This window comes from Leptodactylus fuscus, chromosome 2, assembly GCF_031893055.1.
Source record: "Leptodactylus fuscus isolate aLepFus1 chromosome 2, aLepFus1.hap2, whole genome shotgun sequence".
Classification (NCBI taxonomy): Eukaryota; Metazoa; Chordata; class Amphibia; order Anura; family Leptodactylidae; genus Leptodactylus; species Leptodactylus fuscus.
Window position 1 is genome coordinate 257,933,316 of NC_134266.1, and position 17,908 is coordinate 257,951,223.

Sequence of the window (17,908 nt, forward strand, 5' to 3'; positions counted from 1 at the left end):
TTTTCTGCAACCTGGGGCTTTAACTTATGGCCACAGCCTCAGGTTACGAGAATGCAGTGTTTTATTGTTGCAGATTTTTCTGTTTTGTTTTGGTTTTTTATTCAAAGTCAGGAGTGGATATAACAGAAGAGAAACGTCTTAGAGCTTCCTACATGTTTTCCATTCTCTGGCTCAAAAAAAACACAGCAAATTCTGCAGCAAAAAACTCTACGTTAGCTTAAGACCAGGGCTCCACGGGGCGGAAACGCCGCGGGAAGAATCGCGGCTTTTTGCAGTACTTGCAAAGTGGATGGGATTCATGCAAATCCCACCCCCATTTTGCAGAAAAAAATGGCAGCGTGGACACGCTGTCAATTATGTCTATGGAGATGCCGGCAGCTTCCCCGTAGATATAACTGTAACAAAAAGTCTGCAGAGGAAAACTCTGTGAACTTTCTGTTCAAACCGCTGCGGGACGATGTTTCCGGCCTGTAGGGCCTTAGCCTAAAGTTGTTTTTGTCCCCAAACTGAATGTTCATACTGATGACCTATCCAAACCCACAAAAGCTGTGAGAAAATTGAGCAAGAAGCTTCTTTTTCAGCGGAAGCAGATTTCACACGGAATTTTGAGCAGATTTGAGACAGAATCTGCCTCAAAATCCGTTACAAATTCCTTTTTCATGGCACTTAAAAGGGTTGTCCGATCCTAAATCAAATTTTCATACTGATGACCTATACACAGAATAGGTTATCAGTAGAGATGAGCGAACACTATTCAAAACGGCCGTTTTGAATAGCAAGCACCCATAGGAATGAATGGAAGCGGCCGACACGCAGACTTTGCCGGCGGCCGGCCGCTTAACCCCCTGGCTGTGTCCATTCATTCCTATGGTTGTGTGCTATTCGAAACGGGAGTGTTAGGCCCACACATGTCACATACTGATCTGATCATATCCTGTGGATGGGTCATCTATATGAAAATTAGATTTGGGGCCAATACCCCCTTTAATGTGCAGTTATTACACCTACTTTATACCTGGAGCTGTAGCCTAAAAGTCACTGACCCATCTGGCCAGATCCCATCACCCACCCAATCCTCTGCATCCAAAATCTTACCATTATGCTGCAGGAATTTGGCAAAGAGATGGACAATGGTAACGTCATCTTGCTTCCTCTAATCCCCGCTGCATGAGAATTGAAAAACTGTTCCAGATAGGAGCGGAGAACTCGTAAATCAAAGTAGTTATCTACCCGTCCTCCGTAGATTGCATTTTCTAAGAGACCATTAACAAAATCCCACTGAAAGCTTCTGCCACCTGCAAAAGGCAATGCATTATATTTAATGTAGAAAAATCATACACGCACATATATATATAAAAGTGCGACTTGTATCATGTAAAATCACTTAAAGGGACTGTCTAAGATTACAGAGACTGGAAAGTGTTATGTGCCGTGTCAGAATCAAATACAGTTTTTATAACAATTTTTAATGCAGTTTTTTTTAAAGGAATTGTAAAGGACAAATTGATACTTCTTTTATAATTTGTATTTACTCCGGCTCATCATAAAACTGCAAGTGTGAATCAGATCTTAGAGCAAACCATGCATAATCATCTGACTGTTAATCACATGCTCCCCTATGGGATTTGGGGGGCAACTGACACTATGTGATGACATCATCGGCCTGGATTAGTTAAAGGGGTTATCCAGCTTCCAAAAATTATCCACAACAATGCTAAATCCTCACTGTTCCCTTGTGCAGTCTTTGCTTTATTTTACTTCTTGCACCTTGTATCCCTGTTATTTACATGCATCAAATCTGTGGACAAACTACATTTCCCAGGATTCATCTGCCTGCTCTCACTCTCTGTTTTTTTGCAAATGAAACAACGCAGCACAGCATCATGTGACCTCAGATGTGGGAGTGGCTTACTACCTGGGATTTCATTGGAGGGAAGAGTGGAGAAGAGAGGGGCACACAGAGTGAGAGCAGGCAGATGAATCCTGGGAAATGTAGTTTGTCCACAGAATTATTGCACAGAAATAGCAGTGATACAAGGAGCAGCAAGTAAAATAAAACCAAGCAAAGGCTGCACAAGGGAACAGTGAGGATTTAGCACTGCTGTGGATGTATCAGTAGATCATTTTTGGAAGCTGGATAACCCCTTTAGAGGAAGCCCAAAATGCCTCCCAAACCCATAACTGTGCCATGTATCGGGCCTTTAATAGGAGAAGAAACCTTTATAGGCTCCAAATGATGAACTAATAAATAATAATTTTTATGGATATGCAAATAAGCCTGCAAATGCACCCGGGATGGGTCTGACTTACCAGATTTACTTACAGACAACCACAAGTGCCACGGCTCTCCTCTGGAATCTGTGTCCAGTGTCTCTCCATTAGACTCCATTAGTCTCTGTACCATGATTGTCTGTAGGCAAAGCTGGTAAATTGGGCCCCGCCCCCAGTGCACTTGCAGGCGGATTTTCATATTTATAAAAAGATAATTATCTCTGCATTGTTTCATCAGTTTATAGTCACAAAGGTAGGTTCCTGTTCCTATTAAGGGGACCTACACTGCACTATTATTGGTTTCGGAGGCATTCTAAACAGGACAGATGCCTTGTAAACTCATATACAGGTTTATTCCTGCATCCGTGGACTAAGATAGCCCTGTAGCACCAGCCAAATATAGCTCTGCTAATCCAGCCAGATTCATCTACTCTATACAAACCTGGCTTCAGCTATGTTTCACCAGGCGGGCACACAGCACTGCTATGCCTGCACTGACCATTACAATTACAGGCTATTCTACCTTTTCTACATCAGTGTTGGCCACTCCAGCTCAGCTACACCATCCTTGCTCAAGTCGCTACGTTACTGAAGCCTCGGCTATGATCCACCACTATCTTGGCTTTGAGCTCTGCTATACCTGCATTGGTCATTCCAGCTCCACTACACTAGCACAGGCTATTGCACCCCTGCTACATTAGGGTTGCTCAATCCGGTTTTCCTACACCTGTCTTAGCACTGATATACCAATACTGATCTCTACATCTCTGCTACATCTACGGAAGTAACAGTCTTCTCCCCAGAACTAACTTTACCTACCCACGTGTACCCCGACTGCGAATTATCAGCTACCTTAGCAGATGCCCCACACCCACTATGAATGTTAACTCATATCCTACAAGATCAGGCATACACGTGAGCTCTCATGAGATTGTGCTCTGTAGTACACACATAATACAACAACTATATTAACGTACCTTCAAAAAGACGATCAATAATGTCGTAAGCAGCACGAAGGTCCGACAGAGAAAACTCGTAGAATTTGGTCCAACCCTAGGATAAAAAAAAAAGCATTTATGATAAATATGAGAATTTTTTTAGGCTTTATTGCCCAACCCTACCCCAGATTATTGCCTATAGCCACACACTCTAAGTGAACTCACTTCACCCTTACATATTAACCCCATTATCCCCATTTTAGGTATTTATAACCCTATATGCCTTAAATGTCTGATAGAGGAGTGTCCCATCTACAAAACTGTCCCATGCAGCACAAGGCATAGTCGGGCAAGTGCCGGGGCCCACAGAGCTTCTGGGGGCCCCCCAGCACTTACCCGCCCCAGCACTTTCCTGCCCCAGCACAGAACGCAGGTGCAGCATTCTATGCTGATGGATACCTCCCAACCGTCCCGATTTCCGCAACATTCACAATTTCGGTGTCCTGTCCCGCGGTCCCGGTCGGTATGTCCCGATTTCAACTCAGATCTGCGTCTGAGGTATTTAGGTTCGGCTACATTTTCTTGTGCAGTGGCCGAGCTGGGTTACTGCAGCTCAATTCTCATTCCTGTGAAAAGAAACTTAGCTGCAGTAACCCAGCTCGGCTACTACACCAGAATGGAGCTGTCTGCTTCCATCTCCATACACCGTTTATAGGTTTCAGGTAAGCCGCTCGGTTGGTTCGCTAGATGTTGGCACTGCAAGTTTTAGTCATGTCAGGTGGATTTAGTCCAACCTTGTACGCTACGTCGGGGCTATAAATCACAGCTAAGCCGCAGTGTGTACGTCTTACATGGACGTTGTCTAAATAATTTTTATTTTCATATACAATCTACAATACAAGGAGCACTGCGGCTCTGCATGCATGTGTAGCCCGGGGAAATCTACATACTATAATAGACTTTACAAGCAGGCAGTGTAAATCCTCTTGGGTTTCACTCTTCACCCTGTGTGTCAGGCACGGTCTGCAGGATAAATGAGGTTGGCTCACAATGTTAAGGTGCAAAGTAATTTATTGTCATGTGCACTCAGGATAAATTAACATGGCAGAGGCTCAGAGCTAAATAGAAGGATGAAAAGGAAATAATCTCCGAGGTTCGCACTGAATAGAACTTTTATAGAACACACAGAAACTTAGTTACTGCCTTGTATTACTGATAAAAAACAGTAGAAGAAATATAAAGTCTCAAGTCATTAAAGGGATTGTCCAGACTCCTTAAATTTTTTCCAAAAGCTAAGTAACGCACCATAGCAATCTCTTGGCGCCTCCTGGGTCCCCTGCCATTATCTGTAATCTGGCTTGTAGTGACAATATTTTGTCATGTCACCACTGCAGGGGTTGGGATCGAGGGCTCCACTTTCCAAAGATGCCTTTCTTATTCTGCATTGCAGAAATTTTCATAAAAATCAGGATTGTATTCTTATGTAAATTAGATGAAACAAGGCTTTAGGGGCGTGTCTTCTCTTGCTGGGACTTCACTCTTTGCTTAAGGTAAGTGCCCCTAATTGTCTCTAAGCTCCTCCCCCAAATGCTTCAGTGACATCATCCACTTTGTCACACTTTGTTAGGGGCAGTTTCAATTAATTTGCATACAAATAAAGTCCTGATTTTTATGAAAATGGAGCCGCAATGCAGAATAAGAAAGGCATCTCTGTAAAATATAGAAGACGCCCTGCACGCTGCTGTCATTAGATTGTCTTGCTGACAGACTCCCTAATTTCATGGTGGATCCATCATCGTTCAACCCCATCAGGACAAAGCTATTTTTGGTGTTCATGCCTACATCATTTTAATGCAGCAATAAGGAGGGTCTTGTTTTTTGCAGGACAAATGGTGGTTTAATGCAGCAAAATTAGGGGCCTTGTTTTTTCTACAGGACACGTTGTGGATATAAAAAAAATCAATATTGGGGTCTTGTTTTTTTTTTGCAGCAAAAATTCTGGTTTTAATACAGCAATATTAGGGGCAACATGGTGGCTCAGTGGTTAGTACTGCAGCCTTGCAGCGCTGGAGTCCTGGGATTGAATCCCGCCAGGAACAACATCTGCAAGGAGTTTGCATGTTCTCCCTGTGTTTTTGTGGATTTTCTCCCATTTCTACAAAGACATACTGATAGAAAAAAGAAAAAAAAATGAAAAATGTACATTGTGATCCCTTTATGGGACTCACAATCTACTTTAAAAAAAAAATACAGCAATATTAGGGGTCTTGTTTTTTGCAGGACAAATGGTGGTTTAAAGCAGCAAATTAGGGGCCTTGTTTTTTTTTACAGGACAAGTTGTAGATATAAAAAAGTAATATTGGGGGTCTTGTTTTTTGCAGGATAACTTGTTTCTACAAGTTAGACATTTACTTTTTTCAACATTAAAAGGTTTATTGAAAGTTTTACAATTTTTACAAAACCAGGAGGGGGAGGGGAGAGGGGAAGAGGGGAAGGGGGGCCAGGGAGGTGCAAAGATATATGAAACAACGGCAAAATTCGGGGGACGAGGAAAAGGGGGATAGGAAGGGGGAGGTAAGGGTGCAAGGGACAAAGAAACGCTCTGTCGCAGCAGAGTTCCAAAACAAAACAGATATATAAACCTAGAAAACATCGGAATATCTATTACCAGATAAAGCAAACAGAAAAACACATGAACAGACAGCACAAGGGGACACTACACAGGGGATACAGAAGGGAAGAGGGAGCGGAAATTGGCAGAATAATAGAAATGGTTCCAAAGGAGCCAAGTCTGCTGATGTTTGGTTTCGTCTTGGTGGAGCTCAGCCACCAGGGTCTCCATAGTTCGCAGAGCAAGAATCTCACTTAGCCAGCCAAGGAGCGAAGGAGGAGTTGAGGACTTCCAAAGCCTAGGAATAACAGAGCGAGCAGCAACTAACAAAAATCCAAGAAGCCTACGGGTGGATTTGCGAAACGTCCGGGAGAACAAAGAAAGAAGTAGGGGCGCAGGATCGTCCTCCAAGTCAATTCCCGTCACTTGCCGAATAACCTGTCTGACCCCGGTCCAAAAGGGGCGTAGGAGAGGGCATCCCCACCAGATATGGGCCATCGTGCCCCGCTCGGAGAGACACCTCCAGCATCTATCTGAGGTGGAGGGGTAGATATCATGCAGGAGGGCCGGTACTCTATACCATCTGGAGAGAATTTTGAAATTGGTCTCCTGTGCCCTACATGACATTGAGAAAGTGTGGCACGCACGAAAGGCCGATGACCACACATCTGGGGGGAATGAAACTCCCAATTCCCTCTCCCACCCAGTGGTGAACGATGGAAGCGAATCCTCCGCCCCGTCCAACAAGAGACCATAAAGAAGAGAAACAGTATGGGAGGGGGGGGGGAGGGGGAAATACAGAAACGCTCGAACGGTGACAGGGGTCTGTGGAGATCCCGAGAAGATCGTATAGAAGAGTAGAAGTGGGAGAGTTGAGCGTACTGCCAGTGGAAGAGAGGTGTGTCCGGACAGGAGGTCTGGGTTAGAATCTCAGAACGGGAGAGAAGTGAGGACCCCGAGGTGACCTGTTTGAAGCGGAGGACGGGAAGACCCGCACGATAAGAGAAAAAGGAAGAACCCAGGGCTGCGGGAAAATCCGGGTGACCCGAGACGGGAGTCATGGGGCCGTCATTCGTGGAGAGGAGATGCAGGGCACTGTACCTGTGATAAACTCCCATGGTCTGGCGCGCCACGTAGGGAAGCGGATACCGCTGATCATCGGACCAGTACTTCTCAGGGAGCCAGGGAAGCGCAGTGAGGGGAACGGGGCTCAACGAGTCCTCCAGGGCAACCCAGAGCTTCGTCTTAGCAGCGTGGTGCCAGTCAAGGACGAGGGTAGCTACCGCCGCCAAATAATACTTCGCACAATCCGGGGCCGCAAGACCCCCTTTCCGTTTGGCCCGAGTCAGCGTGGTGCGTGCAATACGAGGGGGTTTCGAGGCCCAAATAAATTTGGTAAAGGCTTTGTTAAGCGCAGAGAAAAAACATGAGGGCAGGATTACCGGGATCGTCTGGAAAAAATATAACAGTCTGGGGAGAACATTCATTTTCAATAAATTGATGCATCCCAGACACGAGAGGCCCCTGGTGTCCCAGCGCTCAAGATCAGTCCGCAAAGTGCGCAGAACCGGGAGGAAATTCAAAGTATAAGTGTCTCCTAGATTGCGGGGTAATTGCACTCCCAAATATTTAATAGATTTCGAAGACCACGAGAATGAAAAGGAAGAGCGCAGGAACCGCAGGGCCGTCGGCGGCAGCGAGACATCAAGGGCCACACTTTTCGTCAGGTTAATCTTATAATTACTGAAAAAGCTATAGGCCTTAATCTCTTTAAGGATAGATGGGAGTGAAGTAAGCGGACTGGTAACAAACAGGAGAACGTCATCTGCAAAAGCAGATACCTTTAGATGACGGTCCCTGATCTGCAAGCCACGAATGTCGGGATTGTCCCTGATGGCGATTAGGAGATGTTCCATCACTAAAGCATATAGAAGGGAAGAGAGAGGGCAGCCTTGCCTAGTGCCATTATAAATGGTGAAGGGGGAGGAGAGCGAGCCATTGACCCGGACCCGGGCCATGGGGGAACTGTAAAGAGCCTGAATACGCATGATCATGGCGGGACCAAGGCCTATTTGAGCCAGGGTGGCCTCCAAGAACCTCCAATCCACCCTGTCAAAAGCCTTGACAGTGTTATCCCGGGCCTCCCTACAAGGGATAAACCCCACCTGGTCAGGATGTACAAGCTCTCCCATGAACGGGCTCAGGCGATTGGCAATCAATTTGGCATAAAGCTTAGCGTCAGTATTCAGGAGCGAGATTGGTCTATAATTAGCACAGAGCAAATGGTCTCTACCTTCTTTAGGTATTACAGTAATATGAGCTTGGAGGAAAGCAGGGGGGAAGGGGACTCCAGAAGTGGAAGAGTTAAATGCGCGCAAGAGCGGTTGCATCAGGTCAGCCTTAAGTACTTTGAAAAACCGGCGTATAGCCATCAGGGCCTGGGCTCTTTCCCCCAGGGAGGGAGGCAATGCCCAGTTCTAGTTCGCTCTCAGAAAAGGGAGCTTCAAGTACAGCTACGTCCTCAGGGCGCAAAGATGGAAGAGCGGTCTTAGCAATATATTGTGAGAGGGAAGTTCCAGAGGCAGGAGCCGGGTGGACCTGACCTGGGGGGGGTAGATGGTAGAGAGAACTATAGTAGTCCTGAAAGGCCGAGGCAATTGCAGATGTAGTATGGGTGATCACGCCCGAGGGCGTCTTAAGTGCCATAACGTACTGGGCGGCATGTCGGTCCCGCACCGCACGTGCCAGCATGCGGCCCGCCTTGTTGCCCCATTCATAGAATGAGCGTCGACCCAACAGGCGAAGCCGCTGATGTTTCCGCTCAAGAAGGGTCTTAATTTCCTGGCGTGTAGCAGTCAGGGATGCTAGGGTCGCCTGTTGGAGCGTACGTTTGTGCTGGGCTTCTAGGTTCGCCAGGTCACTAAGGAGAGAGCGAAGTTTCTGACCCGCTTCCCTCTTTAGGCGAGCACCATGCCTCATCAGCACTCCGCGGAGGACACATTTAAGGGCCTCCCATTGTATGGATGGAGTGGTGACGTCACAAGCATGGTCCAAAAGAAAGTGCGAGGTGGAAAGCTTCAGCTCCCCCAGACACTGTGGATCAAGGAGAAGCGATTCATTCAATCTCCAAGTATTGGACCGCATGCTGGCATCAGGGGAGCGAAAAGCACAGGAGACAGGGGAATGATCAGAGAGGAGAGCAACTCCAATTGAGGCTGTCGAGACAGAGGGAAGAAGGTTATGAGAGAGGAAAACATAGTCTATCCTACTATAGGAGCCATGAGGGTGGGAAAAAAAGGAATAGTCTCTGTCGGTCGGGTGGAGGATTCGCCAAACATCACAAAGTAATAAGGCATTCAGCGCCTTTCTAACCTTATTCAAAGCACCATAAGAAGTCTGAGACCTACCCGTGGAAGTGTCAAGCAGAGGATTAAGCGGGAGATTGAAATCACCACATACAATCAGGTGACCCCTAGTAAAGGATTGGAGCACAGACAGGGTAGACAGCAAAAAGGGAACCTGATCCACATTGGGAGCATAAATATTGGCAATCGTATAAACAACTCCGGAGATCTCGCAAATCAGGAACAAATATCTCGCCTCACTATCCACTAAAGAATCCAGGACTTTCATCGGAAGGCTTTTATGAAAAAAGGTAGCTACTCCCTTAACCTTTCCCACTGAGCTGCTACTATGATACCACTGAGGGAAATACCTATTCTTAATTGTGGGCGTACCGGTAGCTAGGAAATGGGTTTCTTGTAAACAGAGGACGTGGACCCTACGCTTGTGAGCATCGTATAACACTTGCGAACGCTTTTCAGGGACGTTGAGCCCCTTGACATTAAAAGAGGAGATGGATATGTCCGACATTATGGGGGAGTGGGGAATAGGCAAGACACAAAAGGGGAGAACAAAAGGGAGGGAGACGAAACTACACTACACAAACAGAGCACAAAAATATGAGGAGTAAGAGAATAATATACAGGGCACCAAAAAGGGCCAACCAACACAAAAAACAAGAACAAAGGAGCCCGGAGATCTCAGGCTAAACACGAAACACAAACACAAAAAGAGGGTTAACAGGGTACCCTCAAGGGAAGACTAAAGCTGGAGCACTAGTCTCCAAATGGTCCCGCACTGCAGGGACGCAGCTATGTGGGGACGAAGAAGGCAAGCCACGCGGCTAGCACAGATCGCCAAAAACAGCTCGCACACAGGGAGAGAGAATGGAATTGATAAACAAAGAACAAAGCTGCCCCGACTCCGAGGCACGGGCATCATAACATACAAATGACATGTAGCAATTGGGCAGCAGTTAAGTAATAAAGGAAAACAGCTGAAGAATGCAGGTAATAGGGCAAAGGGCAGGGATAGAGAAAAAACAATCAAGAACAAACAGGGCATGGAACAAACTCACAAAGTCCGGTCAAAGACATCCAAGGCACAACAGAGCAAGTCACTTCAGGGACCCCTGGGTAGAGGGAGGTCTACGTTGGCGCTGTGGTCTCTGAGGATGCAGAAGATTGGGGTCACTGGGATCCTCCGCAGCATCCCACTGCAGTCGTAAGGGGCCGGACCGGTTAGGATCGGCAAGCATGGAGGACCAGTCAGGGAGATGTAAAGGCGGTAGATCCAGGGATCGAAGAAAGTTCGGAAGGTCATCTGGATGAGCAAGAGATCGCCGTCGATCACCTCGGCGGACCTGTAGGGAGAATGGAAAGCCCCAGCGATAGGGAATTCTGCGTTCCCGGAGAAGGGAAAGGAGAGGCTTCAAGGCTGCTCATTGCCGAAGGGTGTATCTGGATAGATCCGGGTAAATCGACAGAGAGGATCCCTCAAAGTCCACTTCACCAATCTCTCTAATCTTATGCATTATGGCCTCTTTGACGGCATAAAAATGAATCCGGCAAATGACATCTCTCGGCTTGCTAGGGTCGTCACTACGGGGGCGGAGAGCCCGATGAGCACGGTCCATCTAAATGTGGGAATCAGGAGGTCGTCCCAGCAGCGAGTTAAAGATACCAGACAAGACCGGGACCAGATCCGCCGTCTGAACCGATTCCGGAAACCCCCGTATGCGGATGTTATTGCGGCGGTTACGGTTTTCAATGTCGTCCATATGGGAGACGAGATTGCAGATTTGTGCGGAGTGGACGGCCACTTGTTGCTGGATGGAATCGATAGAGGAGGAAGCGACAGAACGAGACTCCTCGAGGTCCTGGACTTGCCGTTGTAAGTCAGAAATGTCCGTCTGGACCACACGCAGGTCCTGGCGCCAGGCGCGCTTTAGATCAGATGCAAGACTGTCCATATCCCTGCGGCTCAGGGCTAGCAAGGCCTGAAGTTCTGGAAATTTCTGCAGAGTGAGAGCAGCTTCCTCAGGTGGAGGTAAATGAGAAATAAACATAGGCGCCTCCGCACGGAGGGTTACTGTAGGAGTAGCATGTCCAGGGGCCCTTGTACATGAATCAGAGGGGAGCAGACCAATCCCAGAAGCAGGGTCAGACCCCAGGACAGGGGGTGTCAAGTCCTGGTCAGAGGCTGAGGGCCGGGGACGCCCATGTGGCGGGCTAGCGCCCCAGTCAGACGTGCCCACTAGGGAGTTCTGGTGCCACAGGTCCTGATGGTGATGTGGAGGGGATGCCTGGAGGGTCCTAGGGGTTGCACTGGGATCAAACATTGGGGAGGAAGCCCCTGTGGGCAGCTGTGCCACTGATGCCGCTGCACTACACTTGTGCAGACACAAGGCAGGAAGATGCAGGGGGCTTGGAGAGGGAGAGGGCCGGGTCCAGAGCGGGCCTGTCCGCAGACCTCCGCAGACCTGAGGCCTGTCCGCAGGCACCGAAGAGGGCTCCGGAGCATTCAACTCCCGACAGGTGAGGTCCGGCATGGAAGCGCAGAGTGCCGCGGACTGTTCCCTCAGGCGCCCACATGTCGCGAGGGAAGATGGCGCCGGCGGCGGGTGGTAGGCCGCATCCTTCTCTAGGTCTCGCTGCCCCGACCTCGGGGTGAAAAAGGCCGGAATTTTCCCAGCAGGTAGTGAAGGGGCAGGGGGGTCCCCCCTGTGACGTTGAGACCGGGATTTGCCCATTATGCCGCCGAAAGAAGCCCAGGCCCCGGAGTACAGAGCGGAGCTCTTAAGGTGAGCAGCCGCTCGCGTGCATGTCCAAGCCACACCCCCATACATTTACTTTTTATTCAATTTCACTTTAGGGTAACTGCGATGTTAAAATGCCATAATAAGACGTAATGGGGCACTTAGAGGGCTAAGAACCTCAATCAGCATTTTTTATGATCCCAGTAAATGCAGTGGGATTGCTGCTGTGTATTACAGTGTTCCTTCTGCCAGTGATCTTATGGGCACAGTAAAAGGGCTCATGCAATCACCTCAAGCTATCTGTAGATCAAGGTGCATCAGCTACCTCAGGCTCCTGGCATACTATTATTTCGAGGAGTGTGAAGGGGTTAAAGAGTATTAGAAAATCTAGATTTATATAGCTTTTCCTCAGTTTATTCTATGGGCATGTGAGTTCTGGTTGCCCAATTACCAATTGATTTTCTGTCTGGGTGGCCACAATTTGCTATACAATAAAGCTATATGTGCAGAATTGGTCATGGGACGTTCAATCTGCTATAGCGTACAATGCCTCTTCATGTTACACTGACTTGTGGATGAGGCAACAGAAAGCATGATAATATAGTAAAAGAACTCAGAGATTTGGGATGAAAACATAGTAAGATCCCTGCCACATTCACCTGGGGTATGTAGTTCCTCCTTTCCTGACATACAGCATGAAACCACGCCAGGTTGAATAAAGCTTGTGCCCGAGATGTCAGCCCGCCCTTGCCAATCTGTTCTGGCGTCCATGACTCATAAGTTCTTAACAGGTTCTTTTTCAATCCAGGAGGTGCCTGAAAAATAGCAAATAGTATATTATAGGCTAGAACAATCTCTGTTCATCTGTCTAACATATTGAAGTATCATAAGACAGAGAATGTGAGGTAAGAGCTGCATCAAACCATGGACTAAAGTGGTTATTATTTGATGCCAAAGGTCCTAAAGATACATTTACAGATTTTCTAGCACAAAAAGTACAAATTTCTTCATTATTTTCTTCCCTGTGTCCCCGTTGGTGCTGTTGCTTATGTATCTGTGTTGCTGGTGGAGGGATCTGAACAGAATCAGTCTCCTTCCCTCTCTGGCAGCTGACAATAGTCCTCCTGATCTATAATAGGCAGTGGAAATACAGGAGTGTATATCCTGACAATACTGACAATATATTGTATTAGAGGGTGATACAAAGGTAGTAATGAGACAGATCGATAGATAGATAGATAGATAGATAGATAGATAGATAGATAGATAGATAGTGTTGGCCAAAAGTATTGGCACCCCTGCAATTCTGTCAGATAATACTCTTGTTCTTCCAGAAAATGATTGCAAGCACAAACTCTTTGGTATTAATATCTTCATTTATTTTGCTTGCAATGAAAAAACACAAAAGAGAATGAAAAAAGTAAAATCATTGATCATTTTACATTATTTTCCAGTGCTAGAGGCAGCAAAGCAACCCCAAAACATCAGGGAACCTCCGCCATGTCTGACTGTAGGGGGCGTCTTCTTTTCTTCGAAGGCCTCTTTTTTTCCTGTAAACTCTATGTTGAGTGAGGCCTTTTCCTACTTTTGTCTCATCTGACCAGAGAACATTCTTCCAAAACGTTTTTGGCTTTCTCAGGTAAGTTTTGGCAAACTCCAGCCTGGCTTTTTTATGTCTCTGGGTAAGAAGTGGGGTCTTCCTGGGTCTCCTACCATACAGTCCCTTCTCATTCAGACGCTGACGGATAGTACGGGGTGACACTGTTGTACCCTCGGACTGCAGGGCAGCTTGAACTTGTTTGGATGTTAGTCGAGGTTCTTTATCCACCATCCGCACAATCTTGTGTTGAAATATCTCGTCAATTTTTCTTTTGCGTCCACATCTAGGGAGGTTAGCCACAGTGCCATGGGCTTTACACTTCTTGATGACACTGCGCACGGTAGACACAGGAACATTCAGGTCTTTGGAGATGGACTTGTAGCCTTGAGATTGCTCATGCTTCCTCACAATTTTGCTTCTCAAGTCCTCAGACAGTTCTTTGGTCTTCTTTCTTTTCTCCATGCTCAATGTTGTACACACAAGGACACAGGACAGAGGTTGAGTCAACTTTAATCCATTTCAACTGGCTGTAAGTGTGATTTAGTTATTGCCACCACCAGTTAGGTGCCTCAGGTAAGTAACAGGTGCTGTTAATTACACAAATTAGAGAAGCATCACCTGATTTTTCAAACAGTGCCAATACTTTTGTCCCCCCCCCCCCTTTTTATGTTTGCTGTGGAATTATATCCAATTTGGCTTTTTGACAATTCTTTTTGTGGTTTTCCATTGAATACAAATTAAATGAAGATAATAATACCAAAGAATTTGTGATTGCAATCATTTTCTGGAAGAAACTGAGTATCATCTGACAGAATTGCTGGGGTGCCAATACTTTTGGCCAACACTGTAGATAGATGATAGATAGAATAAGATAAATGCATGGATATGAGATAGATAGGAGATAGATGATAGATAGAATAAGGTAAATGCATAGATATAAGATAGATAGAAAGATTTGTATTTGCTGAACATTTCCTATCACATTACCCTGTGTGTAGTCCTCCTGGTCGGTGGCGTACTGGCCAGCAGGACTACTGACAATATATTTTATTAGCCTGGCGGTCTACAACCGCTCTGAAGTGAATACAATTACAGGCTTTTCACTAAAGCTATACTAAGTGTCTAAGAGGTAAAAAGCTGCAATTTGTCATAAATACAGTACAATACTTAAGCAGAAAAAAAAAAATGAAATGCAAAGTCCTTCATTTCCCAGAACTTAACACAAGGGTATTATGTGTGGTGAATAGATGGCGGTTATGTAAGGGACACATTTATAAACACTTCTCAGCTGGAGGAACAGTAAGCAGCTGCTTAACACCGCCTCGCGTCTCTCCGCCTGATTTTCTAGTGCTTGTGTCTTTATTTATGAGACCTCAGATGTGTGACTCCTCCGGAGCAGACGTCTATTGAAGACTCACCACTTCATAGTCAAATTAAAGGCAGACTCCGTGCGCCAATATTTCCAGTGAGAAGAAGAGCTTTTGTGGTGGAATAATCTAAAAGAATATTAATTAAATCTATGAGCGCGGGAATGGAAAACAATTGCATGGAGGAGACGACAGATAGTCTGTACAGAATTTATCATGTGCATTGTCTGGCTGGACTGCCATGAGATGTCGCTTTCTTGTACACTGGGCACTTTGTCTTACGGTGACAAAAAAAAAAAAAAAAACTGGATAAATGCGCCCAAAATTTGAAACCATGCACAGCTAATGGTACAGGGAGACACGACTAGTGGTGCAGGGAGACACTACTAGTGGTGCAGGGAGACACTACTAGTGGTGCAGGGAGACACTACTAGTGGTGCAGGGAGACAAGACTAGTGGAAGGAGACCCTACTAATAGTACAGGGAGACACTACTAGTGGTAGAGGGAGACACTACTAGTGGTGCAGGGAGACAAGGCTAGTGGAAGGAGACACTACTAGTGGTACAGGGAGACACTACTAGTAGTGCAGGGAGACAAGACTAGTGGAAGGAGACCCTACTAATAGTACAGGGAGACACTACTAGTGGTAGAGGGAGACACTACTAGTGGTGCAGGGAGACAAGGCTAGTGGAAGGAGACACTACTAGTGGTACAGGGAGACACTACTAGTGGTAGAGGGAGACACTACTAGTGGTGCAGGGAGACAAGGCTAGTGGAAGGAGACACTACTAGTGGTACAGGGAGACACTACTAGTGGTGCAGGGAGACAAGACTAGTGGAAGGAGACACTACTAGTGGTACAGGGAGACAAGGCTAGTGGAAGGAGACACTACTAGTGGTACAGGGAGACACTACTAGAGGCGCAGGGAGACAAGGCTAGTGGAAGGAGACACTACTAGTGGTACAGGGAGACAAGACTAGTGGAAGGAAACACTACTAGAGGTGCAGGGAGACACTACTAGTGGTGCAGGGAGACACTACTAGTGGTGCAGGGAGACAAGACTAGTAGTAGAAGCAGACACTAGTAGTGGTACAGGGAGGCATTACTAGTGGCACAGAGAGACATTACTAGTGACAGAGGGAGACACTAGGGGCACATCCATGTGAAGACAACTCTGCTGCTGATTTTCTGTGGAAATTCAGCAGTGGTTTTTCTGAAAGTAGAAATTTTCCACATCGTGGAAACGCAGATTTTTTTTGTTGCAGATTTTGCTGCGGATTTTTGAGCTAAAGCCTGGAGTGCAATGAGCAGAAGGAAGAAGTAGAAGAACTTCCTACATATATTCTTATTCTTTTTATAGGGTTAAGGGGATATTGTCACTCCTTAGGGAGAGACCACCATATAGGTGTGTGGAGATTTATTAAGCCTTTAGCACTCCACTTTGCAAGGAACCATGGGAAGAATATGCAAGTCTGTCTTCCATGATGTAATTAGGATGTAATTATATCATGGAAGACATATTTGCATATTCTTCCCATATTCTTTTTATAGTCATTCTTGCCTTTGGCTCAAAAAAAAACACAACACAATCTACAAAAAAAAAACAAAGTTGTGTTTCTGCAACGTGGGACCTCAGCCTAAAAGGGGATGTTTTTGTGGTGGTATTTCTGCTGGAACCGAGTTGCAAAGGTTTAACGCTGCAGCGAAAATCTGCAGCATTGAAGGGGTTTTCTAGGCTAAATAATTGATGACCAATAAGACGGCCAGAAACCCAGCTGATCAAAGTGTGCGGGTGAGCACTGCCGCCTATTCAGAACCTGCCAAGCACAGCGCCATACATTTGTGCCATACATAGCCCACTTCAATGGGCTAGGTGACGAACTATGGTCACGTGACCTGTAATGTAGAAGAATATCTCCTACTTGGAGGGTCTAAAGAACATAATCCAATAGTTGCATTCCCTTTCCTTATGCTTCACAGTGATTCCACAATACAATGGTGAGGTGTCTAAAGGATGGAAGCCATATAAAGGTAACGTCCAGTTAGATCTACCCATCCAGGTTCCCCTGTTGGATGAGTCGGGATGTGTCAAAGCAGTGGGCATGGAATGGGTGGAGACACATCATTCATTTATTGTCGGTGGCCATGTGTCTCAACAAACCCATAACCCAGGCTATGCCCCCAAACACTCCCTCAAATGCTGGCAAAAGCCCATGATAGGCGTTCAGCCGATAAAGTTCACTGTCCCTGCCCATAGCAACCCTCGTCGTCCTAATTTATTCCTATGTGACCGACGTGCAGCAAACAAGGTAAAGCAGTTGTCCCATTTCAAGGATCCTATCTATACTGGTAGCTTATGTAGATTGAAGACGTTTCCTAAATATGTTGCTTTCGAAATTCTGCTTTGTTCTCCTCCCATTGTTTAGACATAACCTTGTCCTATGACCTATAGGACAAGTGACATCACTTACTCACTACTCTTGCCAGCAGGACAATCCTTGCAGGTTGCTGATAAAGCAGAATCTGTTATCTATGTAAACACACAGATAACACTGAGTCCATTCTGTACAAGCATCTGTATATTATCTGGCTTGCATAAGTGTTGTGTTTCCCGTTCAGCAAGAGGGAGGAGGGGGGGGGGGGGAATACAGGAAGTAAGAAGCAGACACTGACGAAACACTGAGTTGGGAGAACCCCTTTAAAGATTTAAATTACCTCCCTTATCTGGTTCTACTTCTCCCTACCTGCTTTTTTAATTAATCAATCACAGTGAACTCTTCTAACTCTGTCTTGACAAATTGTCAGCTCATCAAAAAATCTAATTATATTTAAGCCAGTCTATGGAGAGGGGAGGAGGACGTAAAGAAAAGCAGATACACGTGCAGAAATCCTGATGCTGCTGCTAGTTAGGTTTTTATCTCACGTCAAGTTCTTTATTGTAATCCGTGCTGTATAATACAATATTACACTATCCGACATTAGGGGTCAGCAAACCCATGCACCAGTGCTGAAGTCAGCA

The 17,908-nt window shown here is 46.2% G+C and overlaps 1 protein-coding gene across 2 annotated transcripts in view; it reads right to left on the reverse strand.

Moving 5' to 3' along the window:
* The window catches only part of DYNC2H1 (dynein cytoplasmic 2 heavy chain 1), a 302,024-nt gene that overhangs the window by 123,499 nt on the left and 160,617 nt on the right, over positions 1-17,908 (reverse strand). For both annotated transcript variants that reach the window (XM_075266159.1, XM_075266158.1), the window contains 3 exons: positions 12,580-12,735; positions 3,249-3,324; positions 1,096-1,295 (listed from right to left, as the gene is read on the reverse strand). In XM_075266159.1, the coding sequence (XP_075122260.1) occupies positions 1,096-1,295; positions 3,249-3,324; positions 12,580-12,735 (432 nt within the window). The remainder of the gene's footprint in view (positions 1-1,095; positions 1,296-3,248; positions 3,325-12,579; positions 12,736-17,908) is intronic.